General features: G+C 43.6%; 2 protein-coding genes across 16 annotated transcripts in view; one reads left to right on the forward strand and one right to left on the reverse strand.

The window, feature by feature from the left end:
• LOC116847073 overlaps window positions 1–20,594 on the forward strand; it is a 280,111-nt gene that overhangs the window by 181,015 nt on the left and 78,502 nt on the right. The window lies entirely within an intron of this gene.
• The window catches only part of LOC116847068 (glutamate receptor ionotropic, kainate 2), a 330,836-nt gene that overhangs the window by 28,500 nt on the left and 281,742 nt on the right, over window positions 1–20,594 (reverse strand). For all 10 annotated transcript variants that reach the window (XR_004378653.1, XM_032821664.1, XM_032821662.1 and 7 more), the window contains 2 exons: window positions 8,024–8,165; window positions 728–895 (listed from right to left, as the gene is read on the reverse strand). Coding sequence is in view for 9 of the 10 variants with exons in the window: in XM_032821664.1 (XP_032677555.1) it covers window positions 728–895; window positions 8,024–8,165 (310 nt within the window). In the remaining variant the exon portion in view is untranslated. The remainder of the gene's footprint in view (window positions 1–727; window positions 896–8,023; window positions 8,166–20,594) is intronic.

The following is a 20,594-nucleotide window of genomic DNA, read 5'->3' on the forward strand; positions in this document are numbered from 1 at the left end:
AGAGAGAGAGAGAGAGAGAGAGAGAGAGAGAGAGAGAGAGAGAGAGAGAGAGAAGCAGACGCTTCTGCCTGTTGGCTTCACCCTTTAATACTCGATATTCCGAGAATACCTTGCGCAACCATGTGTGGATCCGCGCGTGAATGGTCGACGCGAACCGTTGCGAATAGTTCGGCGGACGAAATGGAGAACGAGACTCGACAGTCGCAGTCGCCTTTGCGGTATTTGCATTCTTATGAGAATCGGCACGCGTCACGAGCAATTCAATTTCCCACGGCGGTAGTCAAGTTTCGAATAGGGTAATACCCAATTATTACGTTCGCTCCGTTATTCTCGGCCACGTCAAAGAGCGCGGGCTGACTGCCGCTAAGTTTCGTGCCGGGGAAAAAGCAAGAAGTAGATCGATGCGGCTGTCAGGCGAGCTTGCGCGAAGAATGCAAAATTAGAGTGTTATTACGCGAGACGCGGCCGCTTTAAGGACGGAGAACATATTTCGTCCGTGGAACGATCTTTGCATTTGCATACATAACGTCCCACGCTTACACTACCCGTCGGTATCTGCCCTGCGCGTATTTATATTTATACTCTATGCCCGCGAAAAGAGAGAACTTTGAGAGCAAAATATCGGCATCGGCGTAATAAACGACTTGAGTGTGGCGCCGTAAATGCAACGGCGGGTCGCAATCCATTTCCGGTTATATACCTTGCATCTCGCAAAGCGGACCCTTACCTTGTTGCTGTTCTGTCCCATATCAAGCTCGCGATTATAGCGCTTTTCACCGTAGATCCAGTCTTGAATTACCTTCTGGATTTCCGGCTTCTCCGGGTCCACTAGTCGAAAGGCAGTGATATTGGTCCCGCCGTGTCTGAACTCTTCCAAGTCGACGGTGTGCAGGTCCTGGAAAGAAGAGAATCCCGCGTGATCGATCGTGACGTGATTTTTTGTCATCAGAATAAAGTAGATAGGAATTTCCTATCGACCGTATTGTGATGCCATTTATGTATCTCTCTTTCTTGTCTCTGAAATCTCAGAGAGAGTTTCACCCGTATATCACTGTTTATTCTGACCCAAAATATTTTGTATCGATCTTTATTCGAGAACAGGACTCACGAGTATGCACGATATAAATATTGTTTTACAGAGAGTTGAACGGGAAAATAGCTGTGATAATACTGCGCTTTCGTGCAGCAAAATCCTGTAAAAGAGTAATAGAACGAAGTAACACCGTAAAACCGACACACTAATGTTGCGGGCCGTAATGGCTCTCGTCGGATACTCCGCTTTACGGTTTACCGCGGATTAATCATGTAGGATAAGTCTCAAACGGATTCACCGTAAAGCCCACGTGACACTAGATTTTCCGCAAGATCTCTCTAGAACAAAACGTTCTAGGACTTGCTCCAGATACGCAGTTAGGATCCCTAATCACTTTGACAGCGGTAGATGTTGAATCTGGTAGAGTTGGACGACATTCTGCGTGATTTCGGAGATTGATGTTCCGCCCCAACATGTCCAACAGAAGTTCGTTTTTACTTCGAACGCATTCGCATTGTCAATTAGAAAAGTCAAAAATACGAGAGTACCCAAACAAAATGTTAAGGATCGATTTTACTGTATCATAAATCTCGCATATTTTCCTCGAAAATTTATTTACTTCGCTTAATACTGGCCAGAAGGATGATATCAACAAATCTACTCGGGATTTTCGTACGAAAGGATCTCCTGGGAATTACTTCTGTTATGTGTGTATGTGTGTGTAGTATGTCCATCTTCTTCTTTCACGAGTTTCCTTATAACACGAACCGTCCCGAGTTTCGCCTTTCACGTGGCATGACATTATTCCCTCGCGTTGCTTTTATTTGAAATCACCCCACGCGAATGTGAATGTATTATTAAAATCTTCACGCGAAAAGAAACTCACCGACCTCACACATAACTTTCCTTTCTGCAAACGGAAGCAATTTAAGATATTGAATTGAATTGAGTAGCTGTGCTACTGCAACGACGAAAGACAATCGCGACATTTCTCGCATTATTAAATAAACACACGTGTACAATGATATGTGTACAAGCGCGTGAGGAACATGCTACTGCAGTTTGTGCAGTCCCATGTTATTGCAATATGTTAATCAAGTTTAATTGGGACGTCCATGTGGCTCATTCTGTATAAAACGAGCTATATTATCTTCTGTAATGTATTAAAGCAATTGTGCATGGAAAAAAGAAATTTGATTGGATGAAATATAAATAAGTCAGAATTCTAGTTGAGAAGTTGCCATAATTCTGTTCGAGTTAACAAGATTTATGAAAATCTAAGCAGAAATTTAACCAAAAAATTTAACCAGAAATTTTGCTTGATTAACCAGAAATATTGTTAACACGAACAAAATTCTGGCAACTTTTCAACCGGAATTCTGATTCGTTCATATTTCACCAGATGTTTGGTAAATCTAGCTAAATTCTTATTTTTCGCATGAAACGCGCGGTAGAGATGCGCGAACTCTAATACATTATAGGGCACAATGCATCGCCATTTATAGTCTCTTTCTCGGGCGCGCCTGGCACCTGAGTGGGAAGCACGTGCGAATTTGCGTCCTTCGCGATGTATTCCTGCCGGCTATCGGCAGGAATAAAGATAACTCAAGTATGGAGCGTACCTTCTCGCCGAACCGTTATCTATATCGGTGACGCTGGTGGCCGACGTGATTTAAAGTCGTAGCTCGAAGGCGCGTCCGCGTCCCCGTCTTCTCGAATACTCGCGGAGGAGCCCGCCGCGGCCATTTGTTATCCTTTGTCCCGCATCCGGAACATGATAGATAAATCCGGTATTCCGGATCCGCTGTCTTCGCGAGTAAATCGGCACGCTTCACTCGGCGGCACGTTCGCCGTAGGTGTCGATGCCGATGCATCGATCGGCCGTACCGCCGATCGATCATCGTCACGCCTCGGGCTACGTCCGGTCCGGTCCGCTCCTTCGGGACGTGGTGCGCCGCGACAATGATATTGTAACCGGGACGTAGAATGACGCACAATAACGCAACTGATGAGAATGTGTTCCCCTCGCGTGTCTATGAATTTACTCCCTCCCTCCCACCGCTTCTGCCGTTTACTGCTCCTCTGGCGATCGTTGTGCAACGATCCCCGGGCTCGGAAGAGGCAACATGAAGACGAGGACCATGAAGAGGGTCATTTGGAAGCGTGAATACGTTCTACGATTAATAATATGTAGGGTGTTCCAAAATTCGAGTACCGCTCGACGCGAAATTGGTTTTGACGGAAGAATCGCGCCACCAAGATATATGCCCAACATTTCGGATTATTCAATTGAGTCATCTCCCATGCAGATTCCCGTAAAAATTTTTACCGAGAGAGATCATCGCCTCTGTTTCCGTGGAATTTGAAGCTGAAAAACGAATCTAGAATACCTCATGCTTTTTTTTTTCATGGTATCACTCTCGAAACGTGATATTTGGTATTCTATATTTCTAACATTTTTGAAAAAGGGAAAAAATTGTGTGAAGGAAGACACCCAGTCGAGTTTCGTCATCGAAGAAAAATCCACTCCGAGTCAGCGGAAGAATTTTCAGTCTGCAAGCCCGAGTGATGCAGCTGACAGCCGCTATGAATATTTATTATGAATACTCGTTAGTTTGTAACGAGCTTACAATATCGCTTATTTAATCATCGGAAAATCATCGCCATGTTCCACTTACTTCGCGGATTCAATTATCTTACTCTCGCTTAATATCCGATATAATATCGCACGTGTATGCGTCAGTTATTGCTGTCGGAAAAGGTGTGGCGGCTGGCTCAAGCGTGGGCAATGTAGAGGAAAACGCGCCGCGAGGAAACACAACGAGTGCCCTGTTATTGCAGTCACTCGTGCAACCTGCCGGTGGGACTCCTTCTTCCCATGACGATTCGTCGAAGTTATCGTCATTGTTCCTCGTCACCGTGATGCGCGTCTCTCCCGTGCGAAATTTTGCAAACGCCTCGCTCCAAAGTCGCGATGCACGTCCGTTTTCGCGTTACGCGTACACATCGCGGCTGCGAGTCACGCGCGAATATCGATAGCTATCGATCGCGGTTCGATCATGCAGTTGCAGTCTCTCGCAGCATGGAATATCCTTCGCACACCTTTCGTCAGCGAAGCCGTGAGAAACGGATCGCCGCGCTCCACTCTTCTTCTCGCATTCATCTCGATGCGAAAGAGCGTGTAAATATGCATGCTATCGGATTTTTTGTTCACCTGCAAGACTAAACACAAAGAGAATGCGCGGCTCTGTTGTTTTTTCCTCGACGTATTATCAGCACCCGCGGGATATGGCGACGGATCCGGCAAGAATATCGCTTTTCACACAGCGAATCCGCATTGCTCTCGCGAGGTACTGCCGGGGTCTGTCATTAAATTCCGCTCGCTCGTAACTTGTTGTTTGAAACGGGAACAGCACGCGCGCGCGAGTATGTACGTGGGCGCGGAGAGTATCATCGAAGCCGTTTGACAGATGGTTCGTGCATGGCAGATGTGTCCGCACGCTGCACCGCGCGAACAACAGTAGTGTGTACGTCGGGCAGGCAGAATATTTCCGAGCGGGAGCATGAACGTTTAATTTGCAATCGATTACACTTATAACGAACGCGCGCGATCGTCGCGATTAATTTACTATTATCTTACACTGCATTACCTCTCGAAGAAAGGCAAGAGAGAGGGAGAGAAAGGGAAAACAAACGGAAACAAACAACCCCTTGCGACAGAATATCGTTTCTTCCGCGCGTATAGGAGACAAGGTTTATAAATTGACGATGACGTACACACAGAAAAGTATTATTCTATCTTCAGATCAGAAAAGAAAAACAATTATTCGTTTTCCTTCCTTTAAGTAATGGCTATTTTCATCAAAGAATGTTTTTTTATATCAGTTTTAAAACAAATTTGAGAAAAGCACTTTATCACCCGAAAGAAGAATCCGTTTTCTCTTTGCAAAAATGTTATAAAATTTTATCCAAGAAGGAATTGATTCGTTTCTATATAGTGTGAGCGAACCAAATCTTTGTTTTAATTTATTATTCTTGGTTGAGATGCCAAAGTTATTAGAATTCATGTATTTCGAATAAATCTGATGCTTGTGACGAACTCGAAAATACTAAAATACTCGAAACAACTGACACCCACTTGAAAGTAGTATGCATGTTTCTGTGTGTAGGGAGATGGAAAATCGATCACAAATTCATCTTTTCGAAAGAAAGGAAACCTCTAAAGCTAAAAGGAGCATCTGAACCTAAAGACCTTTCTAAGCCTTCGAGTCGTTCAAAATATTTCGCGATTTCCAGGTGGAGAAAAGAAAAAGATAACAGCGCTTTATCGCGCGAAACCTCGCTCGGAAGATGTATTCGATTTCAAGCCGCGGCAGCGTATTCTCGAGCTCGGGCTTCGGGGTATCCCCAAAGTGCAAGGCGAAAATCCTGCGGCGTATCATCGCGAGCGATGGATGCTCGTAATAAGAACCTTAATGGCGGCCAAGGCTATAACGACTATAACAATCACCGTAACCGTAACGGGCATAATAACCGTAATGAGCGCGCAGGGGACGCGAGGACGCGCGGGCGTTTCTAAATTCGACGGAACAGGATGCTGCAAGATCCATCGTCGCTTCTCTCTCTCTCTCTCTCTCTCTCTCTCTCTCTCTCTCTCTCTCTTTCTCTGTATCTCTCTCCTTCTGCGGCGAGAACGGCGGACACCATAATTTCATTGCGAAATCACTGTTTCATGGGGCGAACTTAATTCGATGAAAGGTAATTCGTCGAAAGCCAAGCGAAGTGACCGAGCAAGATTCATTAATGCTCTCGTCCGCCCCGGGAAACGGCGCCGCCGCCACGGTGTGTGTGTACCTATATCCGCCTACGTGTAACAGCCATGCAGACTTCCTGATCGTGGCGCGGAAAGGTCAGGTTGATGGATGATGGCCAATTTTTCCCTCGGAGAGCCTTGACGACTGGCCGACGTGAGTGAAAATAAATAGCTCCGACTCGGAACATATCGTCTCGGGAATCAACCGAGACACCGTTGTGTTCCCGCGCGCGATGGAAATCGGCCGCGACATTGGGCAATTATTAAGCAGCCCCTTATCCTTTTCATCTCTCCCCGGGTGCTTATCCTCCCGGGTGCGACGAATCCGATCACGTCCAATTTATCACTCTCGCTATTAGATCGCGCCGTTCGCGCGATTACGCTTCGAAAGCGCTGCGCGCACTTAGCCCTCCTCGTGGTATTGCGCCCATAATAATTAATATACGAGACGAACGTCGTAAAGTACGTAATTAATAGCGCGGGTCGATAATGTGCGCGCTAAGTAACACGATGCGATTTTCACTGCCACGCGACCGCGGCGCGAGCGTAAATAATTAATAGAATCCACGACCGACTTCATCGATCTTCCTTAGGGTGTTTGCGACAAACGTTAAATTGAGATAGAACGCGACTTCTCTCGCGGGCGCGGAGTCGAAACGTCGTCGCGTCGGCGAAATGAAGCAATCGCTTTCAGAACGAACTTCCGCTGTCTAACAAACTGAAGATCGCTGTTCTCGGCCAACTAATTATCTTAAACAAAGATCTCTTGCAGTTACTCGTTATCTTTCCGGAGATTGCAGGAGGGAAATGACGATCGACGGGATTTGTCATCATCGGTATGGGTCCACGTTGTCCATGTGAAACAAACCGACCATCGTCGGCAGAGCCAACGGACAGAAGCTGGAAGAAAGCGTATCTCGATTCTCTGCGGCGCCTGAACAAATACCCTCGCTAATTTACATTTTAATGGATCTAAATTGAAATCTGGTAGAGGGGGCGCCAAGATAAATTGCACTGCTCGCGGTTATATAGCGTGTCCGTTTAAAGCCTTATTTATTTTTTATCGCTTATTGCCGTCGCGCAAACGTCGTCCTCGTCGGCGACGGTGACGGCGACGGCGACGGCGACGGCGACGGCGACGGCTCGGCGTTTCGTCCGACACGATGCCATCCGGCTTCCGTTCGCGTCGCCGAAGCGACTGTAAATTACTAATTATCCTGAGACAGCTTCCAATTTTAATTGCAGCTGGCCGACGTTTCCACTTTTTACTCGGTCGAATAAAGTTACTCTTTGGGAGTAGCATTGCGCGCTTCGCGCTTGCATGATATTTTCGTTATGTTCACGAGGTCGTAGATCTGGGAAAGGCGAATTTAAATTTTCACGTCGGGATTGGATTCGTGAAACTCGAATCAACATTCAATCGCTCACTAACTGTCGTGAAGAATTCGGGAAAATTTAAAAAAAACGCGAATTTGTTTGTCTTTATTTTACCGTGCTACTTATAACTTATCTCTGAAACATCAATCCAAAAATATTAATTTTTAATAAAATTATATGGTAGTTCAAAGTTGCCTGACAGACCCAGACTGAACTGTATATCTCAAAAAATGTTTGTACGCGGAGGGTTAAAGTTGATAACCCCATGAAAAATATAATTCTGCGAATCGTCATCGATCTCTTGAAATGACAATTTATTTTCAATATTTACGTCAAGGAAGACTCGTCGTTATTTGTCTCACCGCAGAAATAATACCGCGGAGCAACGCCGCGAATGTCATTTAACGCTACATCGAACCGTTTCCGCGTTCAGCTGCATCTTCAATCACGGCGGGCAGCGGAGACAACGGAAAGCAATCTCTGGCCAGCGCCGCCGTTCTCACGGTAATCGATTCCCTCGCTCTTCTTAACGGTAATTTACGAGGTACTCGAATATTCCGACGGTGAAGTTATCGGCCCTCGGTCGTCGACGGCGCGTCTTTCGGCGCGCGGCTTTCGGCGGAAGAGGTAACTCTGCGAAACCGAGGCCGCAGGTGTCATGAGCGATGAAGGTCGCGAGAATTAGGCTTACGAGCGCGATACGCCTCGTACAATTTGGCGGTTACGTCTACCTGGGATTACCTCGTAACCGATGACGAACGGCAAGTCGATCGTTAATCGCGTTTAATCTGGGTACCCACCAGAGAGGTGATAAGGTAGCTGTGATAATCACTCATCATCCCGATCTGCTGCGCCTGCTTCAACACGTCGTAGATCCTCTCGGTGGAACAGTCCAGCACGATGTGCGACTCCGCGGAGTTCTTGATCTGTTTCAACATCGGCCTGAAACAGACAAACGAACGATCTTTCTGTAAATAGTGGTTTGCCTACAACGAGTGATAGGATATTCGCGCTGACTAAAATGTATGAGGTGTACAGAGGATTCCATTAATGCTGTCTCTTGTTCCTTAGCATAGTGATGCATGAAATTTTCGGAATCAGACGCATATTATGAATAATCGTAAGTAAAAAGTACTAATGTCTGGACATGTACTTAGCTCTGGACATTCTTATTGTTTCCGTTTTTAAATATTTAAACTTTTAACATGGAATCTATATGTATATATTCGATGTATGTGTATATATTTTATATTGAAAGTTTCAATATTCGTATTTAAAGTCCAAAGTAATAAGAATATCCAGGATTAGGTATCCTGGATGGTGATTTGGTGATAGCAACCAAAGTTTTAATTCCAATAACAACAAAATAGTTTATTAAACTGTATGCATAATTCTACATACACAAAACTTATACAGTTGTCACTTTATAATTGCCATTATTATGTTTCTCTTTGAGGGAAAATATGTCCAGATCTTGGTATTTTTATCTTATATTATGACTGTAGATTATTCGAGAAAATGTCGATTCCTCGAATAATCAACAGTCATAATTTTAGAAGTCACTATGCTAGAAAATGGAACAGCATTAATGGAGTCTTCCTGTATAAACACAGTGGTGGTCTTCATTGCTTTGTGCTATTCGAACAAAAATTCGCGTCGCTCTTCTGGAATCGATTTAAATTGCGCGAGGGATGGTGAAAAACCGAATATGGAACAAAACACTGCATATGTGTATATGTGTGTGTGCTTGAATAAAGATATATCTACATGCAAAGAAAATAGCACACTACCTCTCTGCAGCGTTGTTTGAAAAAAGTCGGCATGAATTTTCCGAATAACCGAATACAACGTTCAGATATCCGTTATATCGTTTTGATAGTTCCCTGTTCCAAATGCTTTTTATTTCAATTAGAGCAATTTATATTTCGATATCACGAAGAGATAACAAACAAAGCAGCTGCGTTTGCACTAACGCTTTAATTATTAGCAAAAGAGAAAGCTGACGAGTCAAGTGAATGTCGCTAGGCGGGATTAGTTAATAGAGGCCTGTCGATGTGCGACAGGTTGTCGGGACACGAGGGACGAATGTCACAATGTAATATCCAACTTGAACCTTCCGCGGGCTCGTTCGCGTGCTCCTCGTTCTTGCTCGCTCGCTCTTGCTCGCGATGCTCTACGGGGACCCAGCGGTTCCGATTCCGGACATGCTTTCCGCCGTGTACTGCTGATAAAAATTTCATACCGCGCCGGCTGCTCTCCAGCCTCTCGGCCATCCTTCGGGCTCCCTCTCGCTTCCTGTCATTCAACATGCACGATAATGCGAATCTCCTTATGCAGCCGGTGGAAGTCGGAGCCAGGCTCGCCGTGGGAATTTTTCATGCTCTATGCATAATTTAAGCGAAAGTGCCCTTTATGCACGTTGCTCTCGCAGCCGTATCGTTCTGTGAATTTCACAACGCCCGGCCCCTCGTCGGCGACGATTGCGTCTCTTTCTGCGTCCGCGACTTTATCGAACGACGGGACTGTGAGACGAGACGGGAGACGCGGTGAGGGCGATGACGGAAAAGGGACAGACGCGATGGTCTCGAATAAACAACTGCGGTACCCCTTGGGATCCGATGTCTGTGTTTCGATTATACTACCGAGTGTTCAAACTTATCCGCGTCGACAGATCCGTCTCGCGTATATTTACTGCGTCAACTCTCGCAGACGGCGAGTGCGGGCAATTTCTCACCGAGCGCGACATTCGGGACATAAACTGGAAATGCAAAAGGGAAGATTTCCTGAGAAATAAGAGGAACATGTCGCGCGACGTGTCAGCGAAAACGGTAGTAACGGTAGTTGAAAGTTAAATCGAAGTCCAATAACGTCCGGCGGTTGCGACTGCTTGTCGCACCAATTGTGATCTCGATCGACATCGATCGGGAACAACTCGTAGGGATTACAGAGAAGCCTAAAAAATTATAAATTCCGAGGGTGGAGCGCAGCGTCGCTCTACCTGATCGGCATTGTGACCGTGTTATTCTCTTGTAGCGGCAGTTTACTACAGTAATAACCGTCCAACAGCGTCACGTATTTCGCGCAATACACCCTGTGTGCCTTTGGTGGCTTTACGATATTACCGGGAAGTACAGCCGTGAAGCGCCTCGAGATACTCCGCCATCATTTCGGCGTCTCAACGCCGGTTACTCGCATTTTGTCACCTTTTAGCTTCCTAAGGGCTTACCGTGTTTTCATCGAGTTGGCCGGCAGCTTCGGCTCTTACGCGAGACTACCCCGAGGACCGGGGCTGGTTAGAACCACTTGAGAAATTCTCTGTGCGACCTGTGCACTGACACACAGTGCTCGGGTCCTGGTTAGTCGGTGTCACGATGCGCGCCGTGTTCGTTTACAGATGCATGCCCGTGTTGGAGCGCGCAGTCTATTTAACGCTTTCGAAGGTACGTTCAATCTCGCAAACGATAACTTTTTTTCACGGTGCTTATATTTGCTTTACTTTTATCATGTATATTTTTTTATCCTAGTCACACACACACACACACACACACACACATATGCGCGCATCTAATCCATTTTTATAAATTATATTTTATTTCGCACAAAAGACACACGTGATTTAAAACAGCACAAAGTTCTTTACTTGCGAGTCTTCTGGTTGATCAATCTGGTTCTGTCTAATGTCGTTAACCCCTTCCGTGCGCTCTTTGAATTTCTTGGAATGGAATCTCACTAAAAACGAGCTAAAAGTGGCAATATATTCACTCGAAGCGACAGTAGAAATACAGCCACTCAAAATTGCAAGAGTGAATATTTCATTCTCTCTCAAACTCGGAGTGAGGGTTCTGACTCCATACGAGATGCATGATTCAGAGTGAATTCTTGTGACAGTGCAATATATCAGATCCATTCTTCAATTTCGAGTGACTCGATGTTTCACTCTATTCTTCAAGTGAAATTTTTCTCTAAAAAATTTCGAGAGTACAATATTGGGCCTGTGAAAACCCGCACGAATATTCGATCGTTCGTCAACTTTCATAAAAGTTTCGAGCACATTTGGAAAATTGTTTGCAGATTTCGATTTTATTGCGTTACCTTACAGCTTTTCTATATCTCTGGAAAAATGTGTTAAAAAATATTGATTTTCAACAAAGTTACGACTATTCAAAGTTACCCGAGTCTGACAAGCCCAGAAAGTAGTGTGTCCCGAGAATTACGATTGCACGCGGAATGGTTAATCGATAAATGCAAGAGTAGATGATGTGAGTTAATGATGTGAACAAAATGTCACATCGAGGCGGATTATGTAGAACGCAACGTTCGCATCTTTCGATGAAATATATATCCGTATTTCCATTGTTCGTCATTATTAACGCAATAATTGCGTTAATACAATAATTGCTAATATGTCGTTATTTGCTATTAATGTTATCATTACTATGCAATCGTAACGATCGTCACTATAAATTAGTTATGATATCGTGTTTATGCCGATTCTAAGCTAGGTGCATTTTCGATCATGTCCATAGGTATAGATGTTACGATAATTATATCGTGTTAGTGCATAACCCGAGGTAGACATCCGTCCAATAGCAAGGGTTAATGTACATTATACGTGTGTACGCGCAGAATAATTCGATTCGGCAGAGTCCCTATGTTTTGGATTTGAATACGTAAAATCCATTTCAGCGCGAGCCGAATATACGTTCTATGTGATAAAATACTGATATTTCGCTATACTACAGACTGAATACGCGGAATTATTTTGCAAATTTTTGCGAAGTCAACGCGGCCTCGTTTTCGAAATATCACCAATTTTTATCGATATACACGAAATATGGTGCGCTTCGATTTCGACGCGAAATGTTTTCGAAAACGCGCTGCTACGCCATTTTTCAAACGTCCGATTTATTTCGTTTTCATTAATGCGGCATAGATATTCATGCAGTATCACGAAAATAAATCTATATAGAAAGTAAAAAAGAATTAATGTTGCGACTCGATAATATATATCCAAATCGATGATTTATGTGATTGATATAAAGTTCTTTGATAAAAAATCTTACTATTATCAAGGAAGAAAAGGCTTCCTTGATCACAGGCAATGCGATCACAGGCAATGCGATATCGACTAGGCGGTGTACAAACTTTGTTAACGATAAGGAATCGATATGTCGCTCCACTAAAGGAAGAGGAAGAAAAAGATAGGTAGACGGTGCTTCACGCTTCCTCGAGCTTCCCCTCTCGAAGTAATGCCCGTTTTCGCGAGCCACACTTCCAAGAGAATCGAAGAGCCTAACGTAAGACGAGCAAACGTCTTCCTCTTTTTCCTTTTTTCCTGTAAGGAAGCCACTCCTCGCCGTACTTTAGTCGACTGTCGTCGTTGTCGCACCAGATAACTTTTCAGATGGCTCGTGTGTGATAGTCAACCTTCCTTTTCGCAAGAGATCGAGAGATATCACCGCGAAATGCATGGTGGGATCAAACAAATTTCATGTTTCAAGAAAGGCTACAGTCTTGAAATTTGAGCCAAGTACTAGCCTTTTTTTATGAAAGCTAGTGAAATTTAGAAGAACTTTATCGAGTCTGATTTTTGTTTTTTTTTTTTGTTCCCTTTTTTCTCTAAATCAGACATAAAGAAGTTTTTTAGAAGTTTTTCCGATCAAACAATAGAAGCAGAAGCTTAAAACTTGTTACTTCAAGAACAATAATTAATAAAAAGTAGATAACATTAATTATTATAATTTAATCTCGTTTGTTAAGTTATGATAAGATTTAGTGTGACTATATTAATCTGTACAGTTATTTCTAAACTTGCAATTACAGCTTATATATTTAATTCCAATATTAATGTCTATGCCTGATGTTAAATTAGATGAGATATGAAATCAGTTATCTATTGTTTAATTAGAAAACATCTCTAAATCCAACTTCTTAATGTTTGAAGTAGGGAAGTAAAAGACAAAGCCTGACAAAGTTGTTCTAAAAATATCATTAACTTTCGTTAAAAAAAAAGATATAAAAACTGGCATAAAAAATTAAATTTCGCAGCTGTAGTCTTTTTTGAAATATGAAATTTCATTTGACTCCACTGTGCGATGGCGAGTGGCGCGGTTTTTCGGTTCATCTTTTATTTCTCACGCGGCGAAAGCGGTCAAAGTAATCGCGATGGCGTGCGATTAAAATCTTCAAATCACAGATTATCGCGATTTTAGAGAAATATGGTTCACCGATAAATTCCTGTTTTTCACGCCGAATAAAAAACCAATAAAATTTTTGGAACTTCCATATGTCGCGCCGTGAAAATATTATCAGAATCCGTTCTGTTGTTGCACAAACATGACAAACATGATATTATTATGTGTACAACATGCTCTTATCGCTGGTAATGGTGATACACCGTTATTCGTGATATTTACCGGATCAAACAAATAAGAGTTTAATGGATTGCCACGCTCGTTAGGATATTGCCGTCGCGCGTATAGCGAAAACGATCGTTCATCAGGTGCGCACGATCGAGACGCGAGCTGACCGATTTATAACGGCTGGGTCGACGGCGGGACGCGCAATGATGAAAAATGCGCCCGGCAATTCGATATGTTTGGTAATCAATATCCTCGACAGTTATGCGACGCTCCAATATTTGCCTTTCATCAAGGAAATGCAAAATGCCGAGGACATGTCAATTTCGTGGCCTCGTTAAATGGATGGTGCAATTCTTTGCGACAGCGCGAGTGTCTGTCGGAAATCCTCCCGCATGTGTGACGGTATGGGGTAGTAACGATTGTCCTGTCTGCCCTGTAAGAATCGCGTCGTACTCAACGAATAGCGGTGAGATTTTCTTCGCAAACATTTGCGGAGACGACACAGGTTCAAGCACGAATTTGCGAAAATAGAATTCCGCGCGCGTGCTCTTCACTGTAATTGAACTCAGTTCTCATGGCGTCATTAATACGATGTTAATTGGTATCGTTGTTAATATCGAAGGCAGCTTGTGAGTCCCGAGAACGTTTGAACGCGAAAACGTAAGCGTCTGACGTTACATTTAGTCTCATTCCACGGCAACTGAATGCAATTGGCGGTCGGCAACGGCAGTGGTATATTGAAATCGGATAATCAATAAAGCACAGTTGCGCGAATCGATTAAACGCTTTATTGCGGCCTGGCCACACACTTCTCCTCAGTGGCTAGCAGTCAGCGCGTATCTGTTTGTGATGTCCTTTCATCGCCTTCGGAAAGACGACGAAAGTAGTAAAAATATAGCACTATATTGTTGATATCATCACGTTACATCACTTGAGTTCGCTCTCAGTGATTCTCGATTTTGTGATACGCTATTGGATCCTACTCGCCAACGAGCCTCGAAATGTCTCCTTGAAATGTCTGTAATGACAATACCGGCAGCTTGATAATTAGAAAAAGCATGAAAATAATCGTTAAACGCGATAGTCGATGAGAAAGGATTCTTGAAAATAATCGTTAAACGAGATTGTCGATGGAGAAGATTCTTGAAAATAATCGTTAAACGCGATAGTCGATGAGACAGGATTTTTTAGACGTGCGCGAAATTCACGTGAAACTTTGTCTGATCACATATTTGATCGAATAAAGTCGTAAAAAAATTCCATTTCACAAAATTTTAAATAGTCTTCTCTCTATTAGTTTGTGAATAATCACGATAATAATTTCTTCATTTCGATCCGAAATAACAATATTAATCTCGTCACTATTGCAATGAATGAGATAAAGAGGAATCTGAACAATTCGATCACGAATGAGAGAAGTTACGTGTTGCACATTTGAACATGTTTGGTTGAACTAATATTGTTATTATTATATTTTCGTTATGCAAGTATGATTACATACAATACATACATATATTGATTACAAAGTTCGAAAATCGGTTTACTGAACCATTGTGGGCTATCACTCGTCGAGCCTCGTGACTGACTGTCGCGGCGCTTAGCCTCAGGACCGACAACTTCATAGGACCTGCGGGACTTTCTCTAATTTGTGAAAAGTTCTTGTTGAAATTAGTGTTCTATCATTGTGATTACAATAATATAGACGTGTGTTGGTAGCATAGATATAAACATAATGTTATATAAAAATAACACGCATAATAAGAACCTTTTACAAATCGGGGCGAATCCCGCGGGACTTACGAAGTTGACGGTCATGAAGCTCGACGAAACGATCTTGTCGGACTTTGTCGGGGCCCGCAAAGTAGGGGTCGCTGTGTGCTGTCATGCACGGACGAGATATCGCTTCCCAATTCTAAAACAGTGTCGCGGAATGCAGTTATTGTTTTCACTCACGCGTCGCGCCATAACCTACCCCACAGCGCGCGAAAGGATTAGCGTCGGCCAATCGAGTGCGCGGATCGATACAAACATCAATATCTTCGTTTGTAGATGTCGTAGCGGCTTGAAAGAAAAACCGTCGGAAAGAGGAAATTATCGTGCTTCCGATGGACATGAAGTCGTCCTTCTCTTAAATTAGGATCAAATAACATAATTATGTGAACACGAAAAACGTTGGTTTTTACGTTAAAGTGGACATTAATCTATGTTAAAAACCAATGGGAAATCTTATAGTTTATTGACAGGTATAAAATGCAATTTAAAAGAATCACAAAATGATAATAATGGAAACTTTTTTTTGGTTCAAATGTACATGTTAAGTTGGTGCAAAATATTCGTTATTTTTCAATTAGATTCTCTCATAGAAAGTTTGAGCATTAAAAAGAAAATTACGGAAACCTTTGTTCGAAAAAATATACCTAGTTGATTTAATTCGCAGCAATTATTAATCCCTCGAGATAAAATACCTTCGTTTTATTTAACAAACACAAACTTGGCATCAACCTGACATTTGTTATTATTGATTATAACGGGCGTCTACACAGGCAGCTTATCAACTAATTGTTTCGCTAATATTCAGAACGGAATAAAGATCTGTTATTTCCGTCCGGAAATTATTTGCAACTCGACTCACGACATGAAAGAGTCTTCAGCTTTGCTTCGATCCATTCACGTGTGCATATACGTCCCATAGAATGATCAATCATCCGCTATTAATTTGCCGCTATTCATTATACCGTTGACGATCTGCCTCACATGTCGGTAGGATCTCGTGTAGACGAGGATCCAACTTGGCGGAGTCGGCTTCGCGGGGAGGAGAGGGATGAGTGAGATATCTCGGTCGGAGATGGGAGAAGATAAGCGAGCTCTCACTGTTAGGTACTCTTAGATCGCCCCGAGGGGGAATCACTGCGTCAGTTTCAGTAAAGCCGCGTTACGCCGTGCCTTTCTTTCGGCGAGCCTCGCGAGGCTCCTTTGGCGCGCTGAGTCGGATGAATTTCTCTAGGACCGGCGTACAAAAAAGGGGACGATACTCCGTGCAATACTTTGTCACGACGTCCGTCTGTTCCGCGAGAGACCGTCCGTCTCTCGCTGCCGTGAGACGAAAAACGTGCGGAAACTCCGCTCTTTGTTATATTACGCTCCGTTGTAGCGGACTATCTGCGAATATTTCTATCCTTGAAAATACTGCTCGACTAACGTCACGTAGCGCTCGCGTGGCTAATTAAATCTTCTTTGAAAAAAGCCGACTTCATTTATCTAAGACGCGTGGGCGTAGTAGAAACTGATGTATTCTTTCGCGCTTTTTACATTAAAATTCCTAGCTGTCTCTCCTCCTGAACTCTTTGTTGTTCTCTCGCAAACTTAACCATCTGTGATTCGTACAAGTCTCTCGATAAGAACATGCCGTGGCATCCGTGACATCCAATTTCGCAATCAGACTCGAATTTTCGTTTTATTACGACATAATGATCCAGTGAATAAACAAGAATGATTCCACTCTCGCGTTCTCTGACGATCGCAGTGGTAGGATGGTAATTTACGATCCGTTAAGCGGATTGAAACTGTTCAATCCTAAGATTAAAGCGCTCGATCCTTCCCGTATAAAAGCCACGCGTATACCGCCAGATATTTTAATGGAAGACCAGCAGCCGAGATACCAGTATCCGGGCAATAATCCCGCTTCGCACTTTTACCCGAGGGGGGAGGAACAGCCCGCCCGTAATGGACACGCAGCGTTGCGAAGTACATCGTCATCGTAAATCGGCCTCTCGAGCGGGATGCAACGGAGGCGAAGTCGCGAAGTTTGCGCGTAAACGTGAGAAACAAGAGTGTCCTTAACGCCACGCTCGGAATTAAGGCGATAAGAGCGCCGGCAGGAGCAATAAAGGAGACGCGCGGCTTATTCCCGAGTCTGCGCCGGGTCGCCGCAGGAATACCGGTACAGATGCGCGGCGGAACAAATTTTCTCGCGTCGCCTATAATTTTAAGGGAGCTACGCCAGGCTCGCGGAAGCAAGATAAATATCTTCCCCGCCAGATACGCCGGCGCAGGGCTGAGCAAGACGGACGAAGAGGCGAGGAAGAAGAAGAAGGCTTTTTACTCGTTCCTATCCTGAAGTTTTAGCCGCGATGCGAATTTCAAGTTCCTGACGGCGGCCAAGATGACGGCGGCGCAACGTTCTCCTTAACGGACCTTCCGGGAGAGCAGAGTCGTCCTAACTGCTTGATCATTGGACGCGAGAGAGATATATCGGAACGAGCAACGTCTTGTAAATTCGCGGTTGAATAAGACGCCGCGAAGAAACTACGTTCTTCTTTGTGTTTTATCCGGTGAGCGTACGCGCGCACGTGCGAAACTGTATTCGCAAAGTAAGCATAGTTGGGACGAAAGTGTAGCATGCGGTGTGCACAATCGCGAGACGGATAAGCGGCACGCTGGCGTTTCAGAAAAGGCGAGGATGTACTCTCACCTTTTCGCTTTGAGGAGCTTGGCAGAAGCAAACTTGAATTCGTATAATCGAGTTTTCGAGAGTGTTGCATAAATGCAGTCTCGCAAATGACATTAAAATTTAAATACCGCGTCAATTTATATCCACGTTACGTTGAAATGTGTAACGTCTCAAGAGCGAACTCGTGCCAATTTCAAGCTGTACGATTCGGTGGGAAGGTGATCTAATATGGAACGTTATGTAGCATGGAAAATTTAAGTCTTTTGATTAATTAATTCCTAGGTAAGAGATGATTTCCAGTTCCAGAAATTTCATTCGTTTACAGAAAGTTTTCAATCAGTATTGAAAATAATTCATATTAATTGGGTCGTACATGATTAGTAGATTTCTCTTAACAAAGAGAATCGTTCTTTCTTTCTCTTTACAATGTGAGAAAATGCATGTACGAGTATATGTAAACGGATACGTCAAGTTATACTTATGTTATGACCTTATCAACCGCGAATTTTTATTCAGAGGCGTTCTTCCGCGCATCAGTTCGTGACGTGCTCAAAACGGCGTAGGTGGTACGTGCGAAATATGATACGATCCTTACTCGCCGCGCTCTGGTCCAGGATGGATCGCCCTGCCGAGTCTTGTCTCTCTTTCTCTTTCTCTCTTTCTTTTTCTTTCCCGTTGCGGTGTATTCCACTTTACCTGGCAGCGCGAGAGAGAATCGGCCGTGCACGAGCACACACTGCGGCAAAGCTGAGGAGCGAACGCGGAAACGCTCCATAAAACGAGGAGAATAATTTCACTTCGCGGCCGTGCACGGATTAATTTCACGTCAGAGCACACCGGGAGTCCAAGCACGCGGCGAGCGATGACGACGACGACGACAATGATGCGACGACGTGCACCGACGCAACTTTATTCTTTGCGTGCGCTCTCAACTCACATTATCCTGAAGACGCGAGTTTCATTGTTCCTTTATCCCAGACATTATTAATGAGTTACTTATGCCTCGGTCGCCACGGCAATCTCGATTAACCGACTTAGTCAGCCATTTCCTGTCTGTTTCTGGATCGCAACCTTCGCGACCGTGATATAAGTGGAAATAGAATATTAGGTCGACCACGGTTGACCCTTCAATACGGCAGAATGGGGACACCAAGTAGTGCCGTGTAATTGCAACTGGCCGACGCGCCAATTCGCTCGTGTGCCAACGCTGCTGATGTAGAACTTATACAGTGGACGCGATAAGTCTCGCGCTGTCGTATAACGACGTTCGATGCTAGCGAACAAATGCCGTCGAAGTTCACATTAGAGAGAGGAAAGTCCTTCGCTACAAAGGAACTTTTATATTGAAGGATCACACATACGATGACTGTATTCGCTCTCGAGGCACAACGGACGTTCTTTGGAGAGCTATTGTAATCGTTGATATTTTTAATTCTTCTACGTTTTTAACAGATTTATTTTAACGAATTTATTCTTCTCATCGAAAGAATTAATGCTCGTGCAAATGTCTGACGATGACTTTTTTCGGAATCATGAGAATGTGTAATTTTCAGAATAAGGTTTGTCCTTCTTCCTATTATTGTCTTCCTACAACTATTTGCCTTTGTCAATATTACGAATGATTGACAGAAAACGCATTACGGATTATTAACAAATTCTTACTCTCTTCCTATCGAAAGAATTAACGTTCGAATGTTTTATTATAATTTTTCGAAGTCATAAAAAGTTTTAATTTTCGGAATATAATACTTGTTCTTCTTTGCATTCTTTTAATCTCCCGCTTTTTCGTGGCCGTTCTTTGGTGAGATTTATTACAGGTGATTGGTAGAAAATACATTAACGGCGATATTTAAAGGCCCGGCGAAGTCGGGAACTGCATAAGTATGCGCGTTTGTAAGAGCGACGAGCTCCAATTCTTGCACTGGCCTTGTTACCGTAACATCAATTACTTAGCGGATCCTTAGCGGATGTTTTGTCGGTTTCGTTTCTCGATACCCCGTATGGCGATTGTTCCCTTTTTGCCGAGGCAGCCCGGCCAGAACGCAGAAATAATCGATACTCACCGGCCACCGGACGAGAGTCGGTCCCGAAGATAAACTGGAAGAGGGTCACTCGAATGGACCGGAGCGAAAACTACATTCTAGAATAAGGAAAGTAATTTATTCCGCTTGTCTACGTCGCCAGGAAGACGCCGCGCGTTTGCTACGCCCAGCCGGATGCTTATCTTCAACGAAGTTTCGGCCGTGGTTGAATGAGGAAAAAAAGAAGAAAGAAAAAGCAAAAACGGAACTCGCACCGCACGATAAAGTCCGCTGTATCTCGCTGCCACCATGCTACAAAATGAAGTGTATTAAAACAACATGCTTAAAGCATGTTAATACACTTTTGTATATTATGTGTCTCCACTTTTATGTCGCATGTGTTTCCACTTTTAGCACACTACACTGGCGTTTTAAATTAATACACGTGTATGTGTTAAAACAACACGCTTATATATGTGTGTTAATTATATATAATAATTATATATATAATTATATTAATTAATAAATTAAAAAATTA

The sequence above is a fragment of the Odontomachus brunneus genome, unplaced genomic scaffold (assembly GCF_010583005.1).
Source record: "Odontomachus brunneus isolate Ranch 3 - 2012 unplaced genomic scaffold, Obru_v1 Obru_scaffold_073, whole genome shotgun sequence".
NCBI lineage: Eukaryota > Metazoa > Arthropoda > Insecta > Hymenoptera > Formicidae > Odontomachus > Odontomachus brunneus.